Consider the following 21511-nt stretch of genomic DNA (forward strand, 5'->3'; position numbering starts at 1 on the left):
AGGAACATAAAAGGTTTAAACAAATAGAGACATACTGTGTTTGAACGAAAGACTCAACATTGAAAAATCTACGTTTAGAGTCAACTTAGTGTCTTAAAGAGCCCAGTGGGCATTTCATCTAGAAGGATACTTGGGCACAAATAGCCAGGGTAATTCTAAAAGAAGAAAAAAGAACAATCCTGTATAGGTGGGTGGAATTGCAGGGAAAATGTCCAATAATTAAAACTGTGTACACTAGAGCTAAATAAGAAGTTTTAGCGGAATCAGTTCAGTTCAGTCACTCAGTCGTGTCTGACTCTTTGCGACCCCATGAACTGCAGCACACCAGGCCTCCCTGTCCATCACCAACTCCCGGAGTTCACCCAAACTCATGTGCATTGAGTCGGTGATGCCATCCAGCCATCTCATCCTCTGTCGTCCCCTTCTCCTCCTGCCCCCAATCCCTCCCAGCATCAGGGTCTTTTCCAGTGAGTCAACTCTTCGCATGAGGTGGCCAAAGTACTGGAGTTTCAGCTTTAGCATCATTCCTTCCAAAGAAATCCCAGGGCTGATCTCCTTCAGAATGGACTGGTTGGATCTCCTTGCAGTCCAAGGGACTCTCAAGAGTCTTCTCCAACACCACAGTTCAAATGCATCAATTCTTCGGCGCTCAGCCTTCTTCATAGGAATAGAGTATTCAAAACAGCCTCAAGTATATGTAAGCATTTAATAGACTCTCAAAGTAGCAAATCATAGCAAGTGGAGTATTTAATAACTAGTCTTAAGACAACTGACTAACATTTGGAGGGAAAATTTAGAACTCACACTTTAGATTAAAATAGACTCCAGATAAGTTTAAATGTGAAAAAGAAAGGAAAAATTCAGAAAAATTATAGATAAATATTATTATAATTGTTAAGTGTGGACTGGCTGAAAAGTCAGAAACTGTACCAGAAAGGAATAGACGTAACTACATTAAAAAAAAAAAAAACACGAATAAATGTGTCAAAATTGCAAAAACAGAATTTAACATACTTAAAATTTCCTGGCTCTTTGAATGACATTACTTTAAGATAAATAGATATGCTCAATGCTCTTTGTTTCTGTAGCCAGTCTTTTTAAAAATCATAAAGATTACTTTTTGAAAGTTTTTTAAAAAGCACAATAAATAAAAGTAGGAGGAAAAAGACCAACTAGGAAAAAGCATGTGCAGTATGTGTGATGAAGAAAAATGACTGCTATTGCTAATACATAAATCAATAAGAAGGCAATTGTCCCATATGAGCAAAGAATGGTAATAAGCAATCTGGCAGAAGAACTTAAAATTACCAACACAGCCTTGAAAACAATCTTTAGTCTTCCTAGTAACACAAAAAAGTAACACAAGAGGACATTGAGGTAAATATTATACTAAGTTTACAAAAACTGAAAATAATAATATTAGAGAGAATGTTGGGGAAAGGATATTTCCCTAAAGGAACGTGTCAGGAGAAGGTAAACTTTTAGGGAAGGGGGTTGACAGTGGACTGGTTAAGCTTTAAAACTACATACATTTAACCTAGTAATTCCTCTTAGATATTTATGCAAGGCTAACAACTGGAAGCATGCAAAGATATAGCAATTTTTATAATAAATGAAAACTAAAAATTGGAAATAGCTTGAATGTTTAACAATAAGGGTATGCCTAACTTTTTTTTAATCAAGTGTGCTCTGTAGTCACTAAAAGATATGGTATATTTATTAGCCAGGAAAAAGGTGTATAGATAAATGAGAGTGAAAAAGCAGATTATATTTCAATATGCATACTATGATTCTATTTTTGTATAAGAATATGTATATCATTATCACAGAAAAATATTTTGAGATGTAAACACCAAAACATTAATTGTAGTGAGATTGTTAGTACTTTTATATTATTTGTATTTTCTATTTTCAACAATGAATATGGATTGGTTTTATGGTAATATATTAGTTATAATAATATAACTAATTTGAAAAATCACTTTTCTTGTAACTGCTGGACACAGATCAGTCATGTAGACAAAAGAGGGATTGTGGCCCTTGCTGTACAGCCTTGTGTTTTGGTCTGCTTAGAGTAGCTGAAATGTCAAGATAAGGCGCAAAAGAAAAACATGTAATCCAGAGACTTATGCTCGGTAGAGATGAACTCCTGGATCTTAGAAATATTATCTTGCTACCACCCAGTTTCCAAGAAATGAGGCCTCCTTGCCTAGTTTAAGAGGTGTGCAGGGTGACTTGTGAAATGGGTTGTTACGTCTGCTCTTCAGATAAAGAATGTCTTCATTGTCAATCAGGTTTCCATGAAATAAGTTTTGCTACAGAAGTTGTCTTTTTCCCCATGTCTACCTTCCCCCTTCTTTCCCCTTGATCAGCCCTCCTGCTCTCAAGCTTCTTCCCTGCCTTCACTACACAGACGCAGACACAAGTAGGCAGGTCTCCCCTTCCCTTTCTTGGTTGGATCTGTGTATTTTCCATCTATCTGTCTGTCATCTATCAAGTTGCTCCACTGACCTTTTGGAAACACCTGGTGAGCACTGCACAGGTGAGCACTGCAGTAAGAGTCTGGGGAGCACGATCGTTCGCAGCCTCCCACGCCTCTGAGCAAAGGTGACACCGGGTCCTGATGGTCGTCATTCAGACACAGGTCACTTTAAGTGGAGACATGCTAGAATTTGGTTGAAGGGACACAAAAGGTAAAAAAAAGAAGGGCGTGAGGAGGTCGAATGGTCTGCTTTCCAGGAGACTTGGGTGGAAGTGTGGTCTCACTGGGAAAGAGCCGCTCAGCCAGACACGTGGCCAAGGTAGCCACGTTAGAAACACAGGCGGAAATGCGGCTGCCGGTACGGCCACGTGCAGACACCACGTCCATAGCTTACGCCTGCTCACACCCAAGACGCCTGGTGATTGAATTCTAAATGGCACCGAGAAGCCAGATCCTCTGTGGATGTGAGCAAAACGGGCTTTTGAAACCATGCCAGGACCACAAGCTCTGAGAGAAAAGAACACATGGAAATTTTTTTTCTAAAGGAAGAAAAAGGCAGTTTGGCATCTACTCATAGAAATGGGATTAGATTTAATTAAAGGGGGAACCCCAGCTCCATCTGGTTCTCTCTGTGTCAGCCCTGGGGAGGGATATTACTGCAAGAGCTAGGGATTATGTCTTGGCTTTTCTAGATTTCCTCCTCAGGGTTCAAATATAAAATCCAAACCGACCTTTGTTTGGGAAATTGTAATCTGGACACTGCTGGCTCCCTGACTGTTTATACTCTCTTGAGTCACCTCCATAGCTGAGTGACCAGCTCTCAGGAACTTCTTGGAAATATACTGTTGTTCTCTTTTTTACAGTGACAGTGAATCCTGAAACTGAATGGTGCTAATGCTTTCCAAGAGAAGCAGCCCCAGAGGAAGCCCGCTGGGCCTGCCAACAGAGGATGAAGAGGATCCGAATTTAATTAACTTCAAATCAATGTAAACACAAGAACCTTTTGCTGTTGCTTCCAACGCCTACTCTTCCGACGCCCAACACATCACCTTTACTTGGAAGAATGCTTGATTGAGAAGTGCTGGGCAAAGGCCTGGATGCCATCCATTGCTGGGGGTGGGGGAACCACGAGGTGCAGTCAGCGCTCACCACGGGGTGTTCCCTCCGCTCAGCCGACCTCTGGGGACTGGACCACCACTCTGGCCATGTTGAGTCCCTGTTACCTTTCTGCTTCATTCCTTTGAGTACAAAACTGGAAACTGTCTTATCTCTGGTTTCCTTCTGGGTCACCTTGGGTCACCTTAAGACCTAAATAGCTGGATAGTTTCTTCTGATTAGTCAAGTCCTCTGATAGGTCAGTTACGTTCAGCAGGAACTTTGCTCAAGATGAGTTATGTCATGGAAAAGACAGCAAACAAAGCAAGTATTTCAATGTGTACGCCATCCCAGGGGGGTGGTAAGCTTGTTCCTGCCTGCCGTGAGACGCAGTGTGAGATACACAGTCAAAGGGATGCTGTTTGGTGACGTGTGGACCGTAAGTTGGCCGGGTGAGAGAGAAATGGGAATTTTCCATGAAAAACCGACTGTTTTCCTTCTCAGCTAAAATCAGCTGCTTATTTCCACTTCCCCCTGGCTCTTCCTTGTCCTCGCCACACCTCCCTGGTGTGTGATGTGTGGGTAGATGGGAGCAGCTGGGCCTCTTCTGTCACCTTCTGTGTCCCGGAGATCTTTAAGGTCATCTGGAACAAACAGAACGGCATTAGGCTCTCTCTGTGCAGGTGGCGGGGACCTCTCCTTGCACTCAGGACCTCTCCTGCTCCCGGGACAGGTCTGGTGTGCTCAACACCACTCCCCAGGAGGCCAACACCTGTCCGTCAGAGATGACATTCTACGTGATATTTGTTGACATCCTCCTGCTAGAAATGATGGCACAAAATCAGAGGGGCCTCTTTATCACTCCCACTCACGTAAAATCAATCTCCATTTAATCCTTAATTTTCCAATTCTGACCTTTAAAGCAATCTAGCAAATTAGGCCTCCTCAGCTCTTCCACAGCACCCAGTAGTTTATTCCAGGAAAGAAACAAAGAATGAAAATGGTCTTTAACTCCCCACCCATAAACTGAGGCGGGGTGGGGTGGCGTGGTTGAGGGTCACCAAACATTTGCTGCTGAATTTGGGGTCTTGTGTTTGAAAGGCTGCCATAAGGCATGACACAAACTGCCCTCCCCCTTTCCAGAATCCCTTACCTTCTAAACTCTGCCCACAATTTTAAAAGCAGAGTTCCAGGCTAAGGAGATTTTTCTGCGCCACTGAAAAATAGAACTATCTGGCTGTGTTTAACCACTGCTCTTACGCCATCCTGGGACTGTGCAGAGCTTTGGCCAAAAACAGTCTTCACGGTACAGAACCACAGCAGATCTGTCTGTGGCATTCTTTTTAGCACATCCTAATATGGCAGTTTTGTTTTGCATATTTTCTAAAGTCTTTTTCTGATGTGAACCATTTTTGAAAGTCTTTATTGAATTTGTTACAATATTGCTTCTGTTCTATGCTTTTGGTTAGGGGGTATGCTTGGCCAAAGAGGCATGTGAAATCTTAGTTTCCAACCAGGGATCAAACCTGCAACCCCTGTGCTGGAAGGCAAAGCCTTAACCACTGGACTGCCAGGAAAGTCCCCTGTTTGCATATTCGTATTCAACTTGTGGTCCACAGTGACTCAGATATTTATGCCAGAATTGCCATTTTACCAAATCGTCATTTCTGCCTGTTTCATTTCTTTGTTTCTCATCAACATTTTAACTCTCTGCAGAGTCTCTGCTCTCTCTAGCTAGCTGTGTTAAGATTTTTGCTGAACGCTTAGGTAGGCAAACATCACCCAACCCTATCAAATAATGGACGTTAGCAGTTCAGAGAAGGACGAGGGTTCTTGGAATCTCGCTTGATGAAGTAATATTTCATAATATGGTAAAAATATTCTTATTCCATATGTGAAATTACTTCAAATTCCAGAAGAAGCCAGCTTCAGCAATATGTCATTGAATTTATATCTGAAAAATGTACTAACCCCTCTAATTGCACAATGTGCAAAGCACTTTTAAAAATATAGTTTATTCTGGCAAGATGTATGACGTTAGTATGGGTCAGAACAGCCAAGGGTCGCTTCTAGTGATCTGTGTATTTTATTTACTATCCAATCAAAAGGCATAGGTTATGGTCCTTCTGAGAACTGTTTTTTAACCCAAACTAAATTTTTATGTTTTAGATTATTGTTAGTAAAAATCTTAATAACTTGCCCTAATTAGGTGGCCAATCAGAGCATAATGTGGCTTTAGAATATTTTCAAGATGTTTACATGTTATTGCAGTTTTGAACATGTTAAGCAAGTTAGGCTAACAACGTTGCCTCGTTGAACTCCTCAGGAAACTTGTGGTAATAAAGGTATGAAAACCTCAGTCTAAACTCAGTGACGTGACTCCTTTCTCTGGGAAGGTCATTGTTATCCACACACTGAGCACACAGCTCACATCAGACTTGACATCCAAGAGGTGATGGGCTCCTCTCATCACCCTCATAGCTCTGACAATGTAGAGAGGCACTTTAAAACACACATCTGTCTCGTTGTTTGTTTTGGTTGTTTAAACTCTCAGTTTTCACCATCTCTGAAAGAAGGCCCTTACGTTGAGTAAATATGAAGTGTACACATTAGTTTCAGCTCTATCAGAATTGTACAAATTCTGAATATAGTAGAGCGAGAAGATGTGGCTTCACACTGGGAAGATGGCTAAAATCCTCACTGTGAGGAAAACATTGACATTTTCTACTGAAGTACATTTACACATGCTGCTTTTTCACACTCAGGATGAAATCTGGGTTTTCCATTTAGATCTACAATAAGCAATCCAGAGTAGCTTCATAGACTATATTTCTTCTATCTTACGATAACCAGAAGATCATGGTATATTAATGTGGCATGGAAGTAATCAAATTGGTTGGTAATAATTACATAAGACCACCAACCAATTGCCTGAATGATTTATTTTTTTGAACAGCTCTTTGACATTATCTTTGATACTGTCTTGTCTGACACCCTAATTTTACTTTCCTCTTAGTCCTTTTGGGGGTGGTTATTTTTAGATATCTGGTGGGAGGTTTCTGGTTTGTTTTGGTTTTTGTCCTTTTCTAAATAATATATCATGTTCATGAGATAGCAATACATACAAGTATATGAAATAAACCTTTTTAATCAACTCAATAGATGCTCTAAGCCCCTTTTGAAATTATATTTTAAGAAGTTAAATACTTAAAGCAAAGTGTTAACAGTCACATGAAGGCTTTAATCTCATTGTTCTACAAAATTAGAAATATATGTTGAACTATTTATGACACGCAAAGGTGGATGGGGCCCCTTGCCAGTTGGACTCCAGGTGGAGAAGGCTCAGTTAATCATCCTCCTTCGTTCCCATCACATTATTATCACTGGCCTTTGTTGTCTGCCTGCTAAGTTGCTTCAGTCGTGTCCAACTCTTTGCAACCCCATGGACTGTAGCCCACCAGGCTCCTCTGTCCATGGGATTCTGCAGGCAGAAATACTGGAGTGGGGTGCCATTGTCTCCTCCAGAGGATCTTCCCAACCCAGGGATCGAACCCATGTCTCCTGTGTTTCCTGCATTGCAGGCGGATTCTTTACCCGCTGAGCCACCTGGGAAGCCAAGGTATAGGGAAATAATTGGACTCTTTTACAAAAAGCTCATTTACATTTTTTAATTCTTTGGTCTGCGTGGACTCAGTTAATAGTCTCTAGATACTGCAAACAGTAAGCGCTGTCTTTTCCAGTGTAAAGACCAGTAGAGATTGATCTCTGTATTCCTCTGACTTAGGTGAAATCCCTGAAATTACAAATAACTAAGGAACGTGGGAAAACTGCATGTTTAATAAATGTTAGTTTTCAGAAAGAGCAGGAATGGTAGTGATTCAACAAGTTAAAAAACAATATGATAGACTAGCAATAATTACAGAGAAGGCAATGGCAACCCACTCCAGTACTCTTGCCTGGAAAATCCCATGGACAGAGGAGCCTGGTAGGCTGCAGTCCCTGGGGTTTCGAAGAGTTGGACATGACTGAGTGACTTCACTTTCACTTTTCACTTTCATGCATTGGAGAAGGAAATGGCAACCCACTCCAGTGTTCTTGCCTGGAGAATCCCAGGGACGGAGGAGCCTGGTGGGCTGCCGTCTCTGGGGTCGTACAGAGTCAGACATGACTGATGAGATTTAGCAGCAGCAGCAGCAGCAATAATTAATATATGTGTATCCTGCTTTTAAAATTAAAAATAAGATTAATGTAAACAAAATTCTGTTGGATGCTCTCAAAAGCCGTGTAAAGTATTTTCTCAAGAGGTCAGTAAGATCATCATATATCATATTTATCAGTTGGCATTTGTCCCAGCAATATGTAAGTTCTACCTTGTAAGCCTCATATAAGAAATGGACCCATTACTACTGAACAGAATGATTTGCAAAGCTATCAAAGTTTTACAACTGATTGAGGGTTTCCCACTTTGCATGCTGAGAAAGAGGCGTAATTCACCTCTTTACACTTAGTCATCAGCATTTTAGTAAATATCTCATTGTAAATAAATGTTTATTCTAAATATTGGTATAATTAATTATATAAAAATTCATGTAGAAAACATTCTTTCCTTCTATCTTGTGCTTTTCAATTAAAGTTAGAAATGCTTCTCAGTATATCACTGCTAAATGAGCAATTTGGATTATACACATGTATGTACTTACTTATTTTTATCAAAAACTATGCAGCTGAGGGGAGAATAATCTATACATACATATTTAACCATGTATATGTTAAATACACATCCACAGCAGACCCTGGAAGAGGGCTCGTGTTCCCGGCGCGGGGCATGTCCCCTGACTTCTGTCAGAGCTGACAGGCCAGCTGAGGGAGGTGGCGGGTCACCTGCATCTCTGCCCACATCGAGAGTGGTGACGTGAGGAGTGGACAGGGTGGGGCCCAGAAATAAATGAAGATGCTTCTCCTGGAAAGGAAGAAATATACTTTTCCTAGTTTCCTTAAATGCTGGTGTGTTTGTTTAAGTAAGACTCTTGGTTCCTGTAATAAGATGTCCCACTCAGAGCAAGAAGCATACGGACTCCAGATCCAAACTGGGGAGAGGCAGAAGACAGGCAGGCGTTGGTGCGATGAGGCACACCAGGAGGGGGCCCCACATCCAGGCTTCCAGTTTCCTATATTTCCTTCATTCTGAGACCAACTTTCTCCACAGCTAGTGGCTCCAGGGCTCATCCTTCCATTGTTACCATCAGAGTAGAAGGGAGTCTCTTTCCTTGCATCTGATTAAGAAAAGTCCTCCAGAAAGAATTAGACTGGACCGCTGGAGTTTTATGTCCAACCTTGTGAAGATGGGGGTTGGAACTGACTGGGATGGACAATTTTTCTCTTGACGTGGCTTGGAGTGTGTGCATGTGTGTTCATGTACTGGTTGGTTGGTTGAATGAGTGGGTGAGTAGGGGGGTGGTTGACTGGTGACTTGGTTGGTTAGGGAAAAGAGGATGTGGGGGAGGCAGTTTCCATGGGGAATCCGAGTTCTGTGACCAGACCGGGGCATTCCGGCCCAGCCAAGGACGTGGTTATTCACCGCTGGTTATGTTCCTCTCTCCTGATCCACTTACCCATGCAGTCAGAGCTCCAGAACCATCCAGGTTCTCAGGATGGGATTTATTGATGCTTTTCACATTCTTTGGGCATTTAAAATATTTTCTAAATATTTTGCAGCAAATATCCATTGCCTTTATAATATAAGGTTTTGTTTTTTAAAGAACAGAATGGGTAAGTTTTCAGTAATCAAGGCAGAAATATTAAGAACAAAAACATAGAAAAATCCTAATTTTACATTGATGTTCTTGCAGTATGTCTTTTGAAATTTAGTTGCAAAGCTGACAATATATTTAGGTGTACATCTAGGTAGGAGAACGGATACTGAAAAACAAACAAACATAAAAAGTAAGAGGCCCTCAAAGCTTTGCTCCATAAGGCAGAATATATAGATTTTTCTACATGTAATGCAGGCAGTTTATTTTACCCCTTTCTCTTCAGAGACAATGAGAGAAGAAGGAAAACTTCTGGAAATCTGCATATACCTTGTGGATGAAGTCACTGTTTACAACAGGATCAGAGAGGGTTAAAGCAGTTGTCAGGACCCTGATAAACTAAATGAGAATAAGACAGAACAGAAAATATCTTCTCTCCCCATAATGCATAATATCTAATTACTCAGGTTCTTTTCATTTTCTTGCCCTAAGGATCATTTAACATTAAAGAAGATTTGGAATAAAGAGCAAAAATATTCTCCATGTAAAATTCTCTTTCTCATGTACTTTTCTCACTGTCCAAGTTTTCACAATGAATGCACGCAGCTTTGACAAAGGAAAAAGCTATTGAAAATAAAGTCCAGTTAAAATCTGCTTTCTAAGAAAGAAGAAGTGAGAAGAGGCCTGGGGTGGACCTCGGTGGGATGTTCATGGGGTGACTCCCTAGAGACAGCCAGCAGGAGCGAGTTTTCCTTAAAAGGACAGGCACACTTACCAGCTCCTGTTGGAGAGTTTGGAAGGGTCAGTGAGAGGGGAAGCCAGTCAGAAATTTTGGATAAAGAAAATACTGGAAGTCTTCCCTGAAGATGCCCTGGGATTCATTTATTCAGCAAACATGTATCGAGTGTCTATTATGGGAGGGTAGGTAGAGCAGCCGGAGAAGGCAATGGCACCCCACTCCAGTACTCTTGCCTGGAAAATCCCATGGACAGAGGAGCCTGGTGGGCTGCAGTCCATGGGGTCGCTAAGAGTTTGGCACTACTGAGCAATTTCACTTTCACTTTTCACTTTCATGCATTGGAGAAGGAAATGGCAACCCATCCCAGTGTTCTTGCCTGGAGAATCCCAGGGATGGGGGAGCCTGGCGGGCTGCCGTCTATGGGGTCGCACAGAGTCGGACACGACTGAAGCGACTTAGCAGCAACAGCAGCAGCAGCAGCAAGTAGAGCAGCAAGATGAAGCCCAGAGCTGCTGGAGCCAGCTGCCTGGGTTGAAATGCTGGCTGTGTGCCTCTGGGCAGGTCACTTAACATCCCTGTGCTCCTGTCGCTGCATGAGATTTTGGGAAGACCGCACTAGTTGATCCACATGAATGCTCTGAACAATGAATGCCTGCTGCAGAGTGTTAAGAATTGTATATTGCTGGCTGGTACACTTATGGTCTCTGTCCTTAAGGAGGAGGCTAAAACAATACAAACCGGAAGTCTATGAAGCAAGATGAAAGACCTGCCAGGTTCATTTTATCAGGTCACAGAATTGCTGGGAGGCTCCCCAGCTGAATAGCTTGTGGGAAATCGTGCTGCTCAGGGCTCCTGCCCCAGGCAGCCTTTTGTAGGTCACTGGGTCACAGAAGGCAGGTCTCATGAAGGGAGTTTCACCCTAAGTCAGCATGACAGGGTGATGATGAAGACTTTTACTGAGCATTTCCTCTGTAACAGGTACTTTTCTAAGTGTTCGTGGGAGTTAACTCCCTCACCTGCTCAGGCAGGTATATTATTACCCCCATTTTACAGATGGCATAGAACGAGGAGATAACTTGCTTGTGGTCACACGGGTGGTGTATGGTAGAGCTGGGATGTGAACCCAGGTCATCCATCTCCAAAATTAGCCTGTATGTCACCATGGGCACCCCGTAGATGTACTGTTTTTATTGACTTCGTAGGAATTTTGCAAGTGTGACGCTGGCTGCTATTTGCCCACTTCCTTGAGTTTCATTCGTCTGTTCCTTCAGCTGACATTCACTGAGCTCCTTGCGCTAAGCGGGACACAGCGTGACCTACTGGGTGCAGAACGGAAGCCAGAATCCTCCCATCAAGCTGTTTCGGGAGATAAGGCTTTTGCCCAAAGGCGGAAAGTGACGCGTTTCTAGTGAGGAGCAGCGGATCAGGGCTCAGGGACACAGGAGCAAAGATGGTTTGGGGATGGCAGACCAGGCAACACCTCAGGTCACTCAGAACCGAATCGTGAAGGACAGAAGGTTTCGACAGATGATCATTCAAGAACATGTCATTGCAGTCAATGAGAATTTCTTGGTTTGACAAATGTATCATGGTCCTCATGTGGAAGCGCTTTATACTATCTTTGCAACTTTTCTGAAAGTTGAAGTTTTTTCCAAACTAAAAAGAAAGTTATTTAAGAAGTAATAGCAGAAGAATATGAAAGTGCATAATAAGTTTTTGGATACATTAAATGTCCACTGAATACTGTTTACACATGAGACAGTGAATCTCCATATGATACATTTATTTACTGCAGGGAAGTGCCAAGATTACATCCGTACTGTAACATTTTAATCAATATATAGCAAACTATGACTTTGAATGTATGACTACTCACTTGCTAAATTAACATCACACAATTTTACCTCTCAGGCAATAATATCTATCCTAACTTCATAATTATTTAAATGTCCTAGTAAAATCTTCTATGGAGTTGCACAGAGTCGGACACGACTGAAGTGACTTAGCAGCAGTAAAATCTTCATGTTGACTGATCAAATTATTTTTCATTTTTGTTTAAAAGCACATTTTGCATCTTCACTGTATTATATCCCATACATTATTATATAGGCAATCTTAGGAGTATGTAACAACTTAGATATAATGGGTGTTTAATAAATAGTTAAATAAATTTAATAAATAGGCTGAGTCAATTTAAAAAAGTTCAGGAAGAGAAGCAGGTACTAGGGAGCATGTGTCGCAGCAGAAGGAATTAAGAAAAGAGGAGGGAAGAACTAGGAAGAACCTGGTCAGGGCAAAATCCTCCCTTTCTTTGCTCTTAAAACCCTGTGGATGGCTTCCTGTGAGAATGAGGCTCTAAGTCCTCGTCATGCCTGCTTCCTGCCTTGCCTCTCGGATCCTTTGAGGCTTCTAGTGCCCCAGCCAACAGCCTTCTTTCCACTCATGGACTAGAGGCTGCTCCTCCTTCCTTGGGGCCCCTCCCCTCCCTGCTCACTGTCACGTTAGGCCCCACGTATCCTGCAGGTTTCAGCTCAGTTGAAGCCTTCCCTGGCCCTCACTCTGTGTTGTCAGCACACTTTTTTTTGGTAGCACTCGCTTGTTTGTGTGATTAGTCAACTAACGCTTTGATGATAAGCGCCATGAGAACAGATAAATGCTTGCCCTTGATTGTACACATCATAAGAACAGATAAATATCTGTTTGGCTTACTCTCGTACCCCAGCACTGAGCATCTCTTGAGATAATACGCCCTCAAAACATGAGATCAGTGAATGGAGAAACTACCAGATTTGATAACTGATTAGGAGGAATGCAAACTTTTGAACACTAATGACAGAAAAAGAGGAGCTGACATTTGCTATGAAAGGGAGCATAGGATAAAAGGTTTCCAGGAGTCATTTATGAACCCAGCGTTGTACATATTGATTTGGAGGGCCTGAAGGTCATGAATTTGTCCAGCAGGGCATAGCACATTTAACACTTAAAGGAAATATTACAGCTAAGGAAAGAAAGAAAGGATGAAGAGTTTGTAGGTATATTAGTGAGAATTAGTTTAGAACAGCAAATAACTCCAAAAGAATAGCAAAAACATCCAAAAGACAGAGACTTAAATTTGTAAGGACTTCTTTCTATCTCCCCTAAAAGAGTCTGTAGGTAAGAAGTCCCAGGCTGTTCTGCTGGCTGCATGGCCCCTGAGCCCGCCCTCTCCTTCTCTTCTCTGTGCCACCGTTCTTAGTGTGTGGATTCGATCCTCAAAGTTGCCTTTGGTCTCAGATGTCTGCTGGGGCTCCAGTCATCAAAGCTGTCTTCCTGGCAGCAGGAAGGAAGGAGGAGAGGTGAAACAGACTCCCCTGGAGGCCCAGTCCACTTCCGTCTCACTGGCCAAAGCTTAGACAAGAAGACTCTTGCTTTAAGTTAAGCTGAGGATGTAGCCTTTGAGATGTGTGCATTGCTACCTTGAAGAAAGTCAGTGATTCTTTTACTAAGAATAATAATGGTTCTCAGGTGAGTGAGGGCTGATTGTACCACAACCCAGAGGAGACAGTCGAGAGAAATGTGGCTTCATAAATACTCCCCCTGCTGAGAGGCACAAGTCTCCAGTAGCAGAGGTATGGGATGTTAGCGCAACAGGGAGACTCGGGAATCAACTGGTCAGTACGCGCATGTGGCTGTTGCAGAGACTTGACCCCTAGAGATGACGAGACTTGGCCAACATCACACAGCAAGTGGAAGGCAGGGCTGGGCAGAACCAGAGTCCCTGGAGGAAGTCAGGGACCATTAGACAGGGAGTTTGTGGCAGCTCCATCTGAACCCACCCAAATAAGGGCTCACTTTACACAATTTTACAGTCACTCAAGGGAGACCTGGCAGGGGGCGGGCTTGGATCTGCATCTCAGCTGTGTGACCTTCTCTGAGCCTCAGACCCTCTGCTGTGTGAAGGCGGAATGGCACACACAGGCACCCCATATTTGGTAGTCATTATTATCATTATCATTAGAAAGCAATACATCTTTTTGGAATCATGGAATGAATTGGTGAACAAGTAAAACATGAATGAATGAAATGAGAACAGCCAGCCAGCCCTCTGAGATGATTTCACTGTAGAACTGGATAGGTAGCTTCTCATGAATGAGTGAAATTAGTTGGATGGTTCACCGGTCTATCTGCGATATCTCAAGTGTAAAGCTGGGTAGGGAGCGTCTTGTGTGCCCCCAGCTCCCCATTCCATCCTTCCGGTTCTCCATGTCTGTCCGCCTGCCGTCTGTGTGCCTTTGGGTCCACTGCAGCCTGCCTGCCAGACCGTGCCACGCCCCTTGTGACACTGATCCCCTTCCAAACACACCAGTCCTATAAAGGCTGCCTCCACACCTTGATTTAATTTTCCTGCTTTCACCTTCACATATCTCCTCTCCCACTATTTCATCTCACCTCAACCCCCTCTCCCATTCATTGGGCAATGAATTTTGACTGTTTCCATGAGGCTGAGCTCAGGATTGTGGACCAGTATAAAGAAGAGAACAGTCCCAGACTCTGGCCTTGAATTATTTCCAGCATGATGACAAATGCCTCTCAGACGTCATGACTTGGAGGGAAGGTACGGACAGCCATACTGTAGCTATGTCTTCCTCACCATCCCCCTTCATCGCTGACGTTTCTCAACTCTGTCTTGATCTACTATTTGCCGCTTAACACCGTTTTGTGTTATCATTAGTAATTCTTACCAAATTTAAAATGCTGGGAAATAGTTATATTTGTGGTCTTTTCTTTTCTATGTTAAGGAAAAAAAAAAACACTTCATCAATTCAATATCAACACTCCAGGTAAAATAGCATTAAATTACCAGGTGAAACATACAACATCCCGAAACACTGTGAGATCCTCATTAAAATTAATTTGTTTTCCCTGAGCATATACCGGATTGGAGTTTTATTTGGAAACACAGAATTTATATCTGTTGTAAAATATGGCAATAAGTCTCCTGTGGCCGTGGCCAGGACTGCGTGCCAGCTGGAGCGGAAGCAGAACTCTGGTGTTAGCTTGTCTGGGGAGGCTTCTCATCCAGGGAGCCCGAACCCCTCCCTGTGGTGAGAACAGCCTGAGTTTCCTCTCCCGCCACTAACTAGCTGGGTGACTCTGGGACAGCCGCTTCACTTCCCTGGCCTCAGTGTCCCCATCTGCAATATCAAGACACTAGATTCAACCATTTCCAAGTCAGCAGGTCTCACACTAAACAGTGCACAAAAAGCATCTGAGCAGCTGCTTAAAAATTCCAAGTCCAGTCTTCATCCCTGAGGGGGTTTGGGCCCAGGAATCAGGGGCTTTAATAAGCATCCCAGATTATTTTCCAGGGGGTAGTCTGAGGGCCATGCTGCGGAATCCACTGTAAGCTCTTACTGAGATCCAACACTTCAGTGTGCTGGGTCTTCCTCAAAAGCATATTTCAAATAAATTCTCAAAGAAGAAGGAAGAGAAGACGGAGGAAGAAAGCAGAAAGGGAATAAGAGAGGCCCCTATCATCCCTGAAAAGGAGCTCTGCAGCGCAGGCAGCGTGGTCCCGGGCTGAGCGCTCCCCTCCCCGCCATGCACTGGGGGAGCTCCATCAGAGGGGGCCTCTTACATTACCTGCTATTCCCACACTGCTATGACGACGGGGTCTGCTTTGACATACTGGACATTTTTAGCAGCCCCTCGCAGTGCCAAGCGATTCCCCCAAGACTTGAGGAGGTAACAGTACAAGTGAGGCATGAGCAACTGAGTCCGGGGAGAGGATGTGTCTTCAGTGTTCCACCGGGAGGAAAACACAAGCATGAGTCCCTTGGCACCCAGGAGCAATCACCTTCAAAGACCAGCTCCCTTCTTTAAGGATCTGAAAGGCAGCGGCTGCTGCTGCCGCTGCTAAGTCACTTCAGTCGTGTCCGACTCTGTGCGACCCCATAGACAGCAGCTCACCAGGCTCCCCCGTCCCTGGGATTCTCCAGGCGAGAACACTGGAGTGGGTTGCCATTTCCTTCTCCAATGCATGAAAGTGAAAAGTGCAAGTGAAGTCGCACAGTCGTGTCTGACTCCTAACGACGCCATGGACTGCAGCCTACCAGGCTCCTCCATCCATGGGATTCTCCAGGCAAGAGTACTGGAGTGGGGTGCCATCGCCTTCTCCGGAGAGGCAGTGGGGAGAGACTTTATTTCCCTTAACGAGGTCTTGTTATTGCCGATCTAGGGTGATAGGTACCACCAGACACTTTGGGGCATTTAAATCAGGAACTGCTTAGAACAAGCGTGGAAATAACAACAATGGCTAGAACTCACTTTATGCCAGGGAAAATTGTAAGTAATCCACCTGCACTAACTCATGTAAGCCTTTCAGCAATCCCTGGCAAGAGGAATTATGACCGTGGTCATTTTCCAGAGATGGAGGTCATGGCTACAAAACAGAAGACCTGGGATTCCAGGTAGGGCAGTCTGACCTTCAGCTGAAGTTCTCCACTTGGCTCTGCCACTGTTCTGAGGCGTCTCAGCTCTCCCTCGCTGTAGCTCATGACCCCAAGAGCTCCTTGGTTGTCCCTTTCTCAGATTACTCATCCTCATTTCTTTTTCCCATTTCATCTCTGTTCTGCAGAAGGGCTTCGCAGAGGGAGGACCAATCAAAGAGGAGTTCGTGCTCAGGAGGATAACAGAGGGCAGCCTCGTACCCTCCTTGGCAGCAAACACTCAGAAATCTGGGGCAAGCCGAGTCTGGTGCCTAGAGAAAATACAGGAGCAAAACAGCCTGGATGATCAGACTCTTCGGGGTCCATAATTGCAAGAAAAGCTGGTGCAAGCCCCTCTCCAACCCTCTCCACTCAGCTCAGTCACCTTCAGAGTGAAGGTCTAGTTCATTTTCTTTTGAGAGCTGTACTTTTTTTCCCCCTAAGTAGGCTCTTCTTAGTCTTCAGGTGATTAGATGAAAAAGATAAAATGACTTGTGCATGTAAAGTTTCCTCCTGCAGAAGGTGAGTGGCTGGGAGAGAGCCTCTGTAATGATGAGTCACCGGCTGGATTTGAAACATCTACAAAGATGCACAGGGTGAAGACTCAGGAAATAACCAGCTGACTGGCACTTCTGAACCCAGTTTCTACCACAGATTAGCTCTCCTAATTTTTTTCCTCGTCGTTTTTCACTGCTGTGGTGCTAAGCAGCAGCCTGCTCACCGGCCTCATTAAAATGCAGATCGATACTTCCTCTACCTGGAGTCCTGGGAGCCAGACTCCGCACAGAGGGGAGAAATGAGAGCAGGGCTAAAGAGGAACATATAAAAAATAAATGAGCCATTCATAAAAGTGAGTATTATTACCAAAAGGAGCCGTCTGCCAACATCTCTGTGTGTATATTAGCTCTGGATGCTGAGCTCTGTAACAACGCGGGATTAAGCCAATGCATCATCTTTTTAGCAGTTGCTCACTTGATCTACTATTAACTTTAAACAAACCAATTGTGAAATGAACGCTTGGCTCTGCCATAATGATGATGAGGCTTCACCCAGTACTATTTTTTATAATGTAAGCTTGAAAATTGTGAAAATAAATTCAGCTGTGCTTAGTGCACGCTCACAGTTCTGCAAAGAAGCCAGACATTCGGATCAGGTTCGGGGGAGGGGAGGGTGGCCTTGTTTCACTCAAACAGCTTTATGAAGTCATTTGCACACATTCTAAAAACTGACTTTATTTTTCTTTAACTTAGCATATCTTTCCCTGAAAATCCGATATGCCAGTATGTTGGGCTTTTTGCTGTCTCCATGAGCAACTGCTGATGGCTTTTTTTTCTTCACACTGAAAGATGTACATGTTCGACGCCTGTCTTGTCTTCTAAGGCCTGTGAATCTGCTGCGGTAAAAGTAGCAAAGAATCCCACAAAGAGCCTTCTTGTCATCAGCAAGGCCCCCAAGACAGTCTGAGCACCTGTTTCTTTTCATTTTTTAAAAAAATGTTTTTTACTGCTGTATCGTTGCTTTGGGGCTTCCCAGATGGCGCAATGGTAAAGAATCTGCCTGGCAACCCACTCCAGCATTCTTGCCTGGAGAACCCCAGAGACAGAGGAGCCTGGCGGGCCACAGTCCATGCGGTCGCAAAGAGTCAGACATGACTGAGTGACAGGATGTATGCACGCAGTTGCTTTGCAATGCTATGTTAGTTTCTGCTACACAGCAAAGGGAATCAGCTATACGTACACATGCATCGCCTCTTTTCTAGATTTCCTTCCCATTCAGGTCTCCACAGAGCACTGAGTGGCGTTCCCTGTCTGAGCACCTATTTCTTATGCAGCTGCATGAGTCTTACTGCTCTTCGCTTCTCACAGTTGGAGCTGGGCTCAGGCCCCTCTGGCGAACTGTGACTCTGAAGGAAAAACAACAACTGATCCCCACCCGCGGCTGGTGGAATCAGGGTCGTGACTCGGCAGGCACCCCTTGTACATCTCTGCGGGCTACAAGCTCGCGTCTGTCGCCCGCAGTTCTGAGAACAGTCCGCTGCAGACGCTGGCCGGAAGGGTCATTACGGTCGCTGATGTCCTCACCATCTGGAATGGTCACAGTTGTCAGGATCCAAGCTGACTCACCGTGCTGAGGAGTCGGTTCGCTCGTGGCAGCTCCAACCAGGAGGGGTGAAGCTGTTGCTTAGTGCTGTGGCGGGAAGCAAATGCCAGCCAGATGAAAAGGAGGGGCCGCTGATTTGCTCTTGCCTGTTTGAAAATAAAGTGGCTTGGAATCTCCTGCTCAGCTGCATCTGATAACAGGCCATATTCCTGCCGGGAGCTGGGCTGTGTCCACGGGCAGAGGACCTGGGCTTCCTCTCGGTGGTGCCCCGAGGAGCTGCAATTCCCTGGTGGAGGCTGAAGCAGTCTGGTGTGGAGAGGCTCCACAAACAGATGAGGGTACAATTTTTTATGCAACACCCGCCTGGCAGCATTTGCCCTTAGGTTGCTCTGTGCAAATCCTGCCCTCACCAGAGACACCTGGGGGCTGGCACACTTGGGCCCTGCGGAAAGCCCCATCGGCAGCTGGATGCTTGGAGGGGTTACTCATCCTGCGCTTCAGCTCTTACCTCCTGGCCACCCTTGATTTGGGACTTCCAACCTCCAGAGTTGTGAATGAACACACTCAGTCTGTGGGCAATTGTATGGCAGCCCTAGGAAACTAAGCCCATGGGGGACCCTCAGACCTTACACGTCATGAGAAGCAGCCGGCAGACCAGAGCCCAGTGGACTCTCCTTACAACCGAGGCTTTCGTCAGCTCCTCCATGAGACGCGGCACCAAATACCCTTAGAGTCTGTGCTATAAAATATGAAAAGTTTTCATCTCGTGGGGGCTTGATTTCTTTGAATCAACTCCTTTTGCCACCATCAAGGATCCTGAGTCTAGGCTGCAATCTCACCTCTATCCTTTCCAGGTTGGGCAGAAGCAGGCATGCCATGACAATTTCTCCTGGAGGTGACAGTGCAGGGCGTCTTTTTACACCATTTCCTGTTCATTGCCACGTGGCGGCCACGTCGTCCTCTTCTCTACTCGTCTTTCCAGCCTCCTTTTCTCCTTGGTCTTGCCTTCTGCAGGCACCTGCTCATTTCACCTGTGATCCTGAGGACCCTGTTGTGAGGAAACCCACCAGCATCCTTAATCTTAAAAGAAAAGTGAACACTGAGGTAGCATTTACATGTTATCCAGTAAGCTCATTTAATGGCACCCCACTCCAGTACTCTTGCCTGGAAAATCCCATGGACAGAGGAGCCTGGCGGGCTATGGTCTATAGAGTTGCAAAGAGTTGGACACGACTGAAGCAACTTAGCACATAAGGAATGTTTATGTCTTGTCTCAGGTATTCCTTGAGTTCCCTGCTGGCTCAGACGGTAAAGTGTCTGTCTACAATGCGGGAGACCTGGGTTCGATCCCTGGGTTGGGAAGATCCCCTGGAGAAGAAACTGGCAATCCACTCCAGGACTATTGCCTGGAAAATCCCATGGACAGAGGAGCCTCGTAGGCTACAGTCCATGGGGTCACAAAGAGTCGGACACGACTGGGTGACTTTGCTCACGCAGGTGTTCCAGCCACAGGGGACTCACCGTGTTGTCCACTCAGCCCCAAACCCTTAGGAAACGAAACTGACAGTAAGACCGCAGTGAAAGTGATCCTTGGCTTCTGGGAAGCTGTCCTGACCCTAATTGCTATATTTCATTTGGTCCCTTCTGCCAAAAACTGGCATCTGATTTCTGCCTGTGCCAATGACTCCAGTTATTAACTCGATGCCAGGGTGTGACACGTTTGAAAACTGCAAATTTAGTGATGGCTCAGTGCTGGTCAAAGGCTGTGCACACCGCAAAAGTGAAAGTATGATTTTTGCTTCAGGAAAATCTGCAGAACACTTTCTTAAACCACTGCCTGATGTGAAGGGGAGGGTTTTGTTCCTCCCCCAGTAGAAACCAATTTCTGATTTTGACATAAACAGGAGCTGTATGTTATGTGCTGAAAATGAAGTTATCTATTTTTTAAATCACTTCTGGTTCAAAAAAGCAACTTGCTATCAAGATCGTGATAGTAGTTTTAAGATCAAGTTCTTCAAAAGACAAATAAGATTTTTCCAAATGTTATCACACTGAAATATTGAACATTAGAACCTCAATTTATCAACAGTTCATACTCAGGATATTAGGAAAGCAACTGACTCAGTTATAGGGCAGCCTCTAGCAGAATCTAGAAAGATGCTTAGGAAATGAAGGTTATTGGTTTTTAAGTTAAGGAAGGAAATTTAGTGATTCAACTTCTTATCTTAAAGATGAAGGCGAGGGACTTCCCTGGCAGTCCAGTGGTTAGGACTCTGTTTCCACTGCAAGGGGCACAAGTTCAATTCCTGGTTGGGAACTAAGATCCTGAATGCTGCTAGATGTGGTCAATAAATAAATAAAAATAAAAATTGATGCAAAAAAACCCCCGCAAAACACCATGATGAACAACAGCAAAAAAAAAAAAAGAAGAAGAAAAAAAAGAAAAAAAGAAGGTGGGAGAACTTCTCTGCTGGTCCACTGGTTAAGACTCTGTACTCCCAAAGCAAGGGACATGGGTTTGATCCCTGGTTGAGGAACTAACATCACATATGCTTCATGTCATGGCCAAAAAATTAAAATTAAAAAAAAAGATGAAGGAGAAAAAAGGTTTGCAGGTAAGTCTGGGAAAAGTCGTCAGTCCCCAGAAGGGGTGCTTTCCAGCCCTGTGGAGTGTTCGCATTTGGCGGCCTGTGCTGTGCTCAGGACTGCAGGCTACTGACACTTTTGATGTCTGACCTGAACCAAATGCCGCAGGGCCGCCCGGGTGTTTTTCACACCTCCCTTGCACCTTGCACCTGTCCAGCTCACTTCAGGATGGAAGTGTTCATCTTTTAAAACCTCAGGGTTGAGTGGCTGCACTAACCACGTCAGCCACGCC

At 44.4% G+C, this 21511-nt stretch overlaps 1 protein-coding gene across 4 annotated transcripts in view; it reads left to right on the forward strand.

Annotated features, from left to right (window-relative positions):
• TMEM154 (transmembrane protein 154) overlaps positions 1-5943 on the forward strand; it is a 52139-nt gene extending 46196 nt beyond the window's left edge. For all 4 annotated transcript variants that reach the window (XM_040251444.1, XM_040251443.1, XM_040251445.1 and 1 more), the window contains one exon: positions 3346-5943. In XM_040251444.1, coding sequence (XP_040107378.1) covers positions 3346-3361 — 16 coding nt within the window. In that variant the 3' untranslated portion in view covers positions 3362-5943. The remainder of the gene's footprint in view (positions 1-3345) is intronic.
• Positions 5944-21511: the final 15568 nt, after the last annotated feature.

Source organism: Oryx dammah, unplaced genomic scaffold (genome assembly GCF_014754425.2).
Source record: "Oryx dammah isolate SB20612 unplaced genomic scaffold, SCBI_Odam_1.1 HiC_scaffold_12, whole genome shotgun sequence".
NCBI lineage: Eukaryota > Metazoa > Chordata > Mammalia > Artiodactyla > Bovidae > Oryx > Oryx dammah.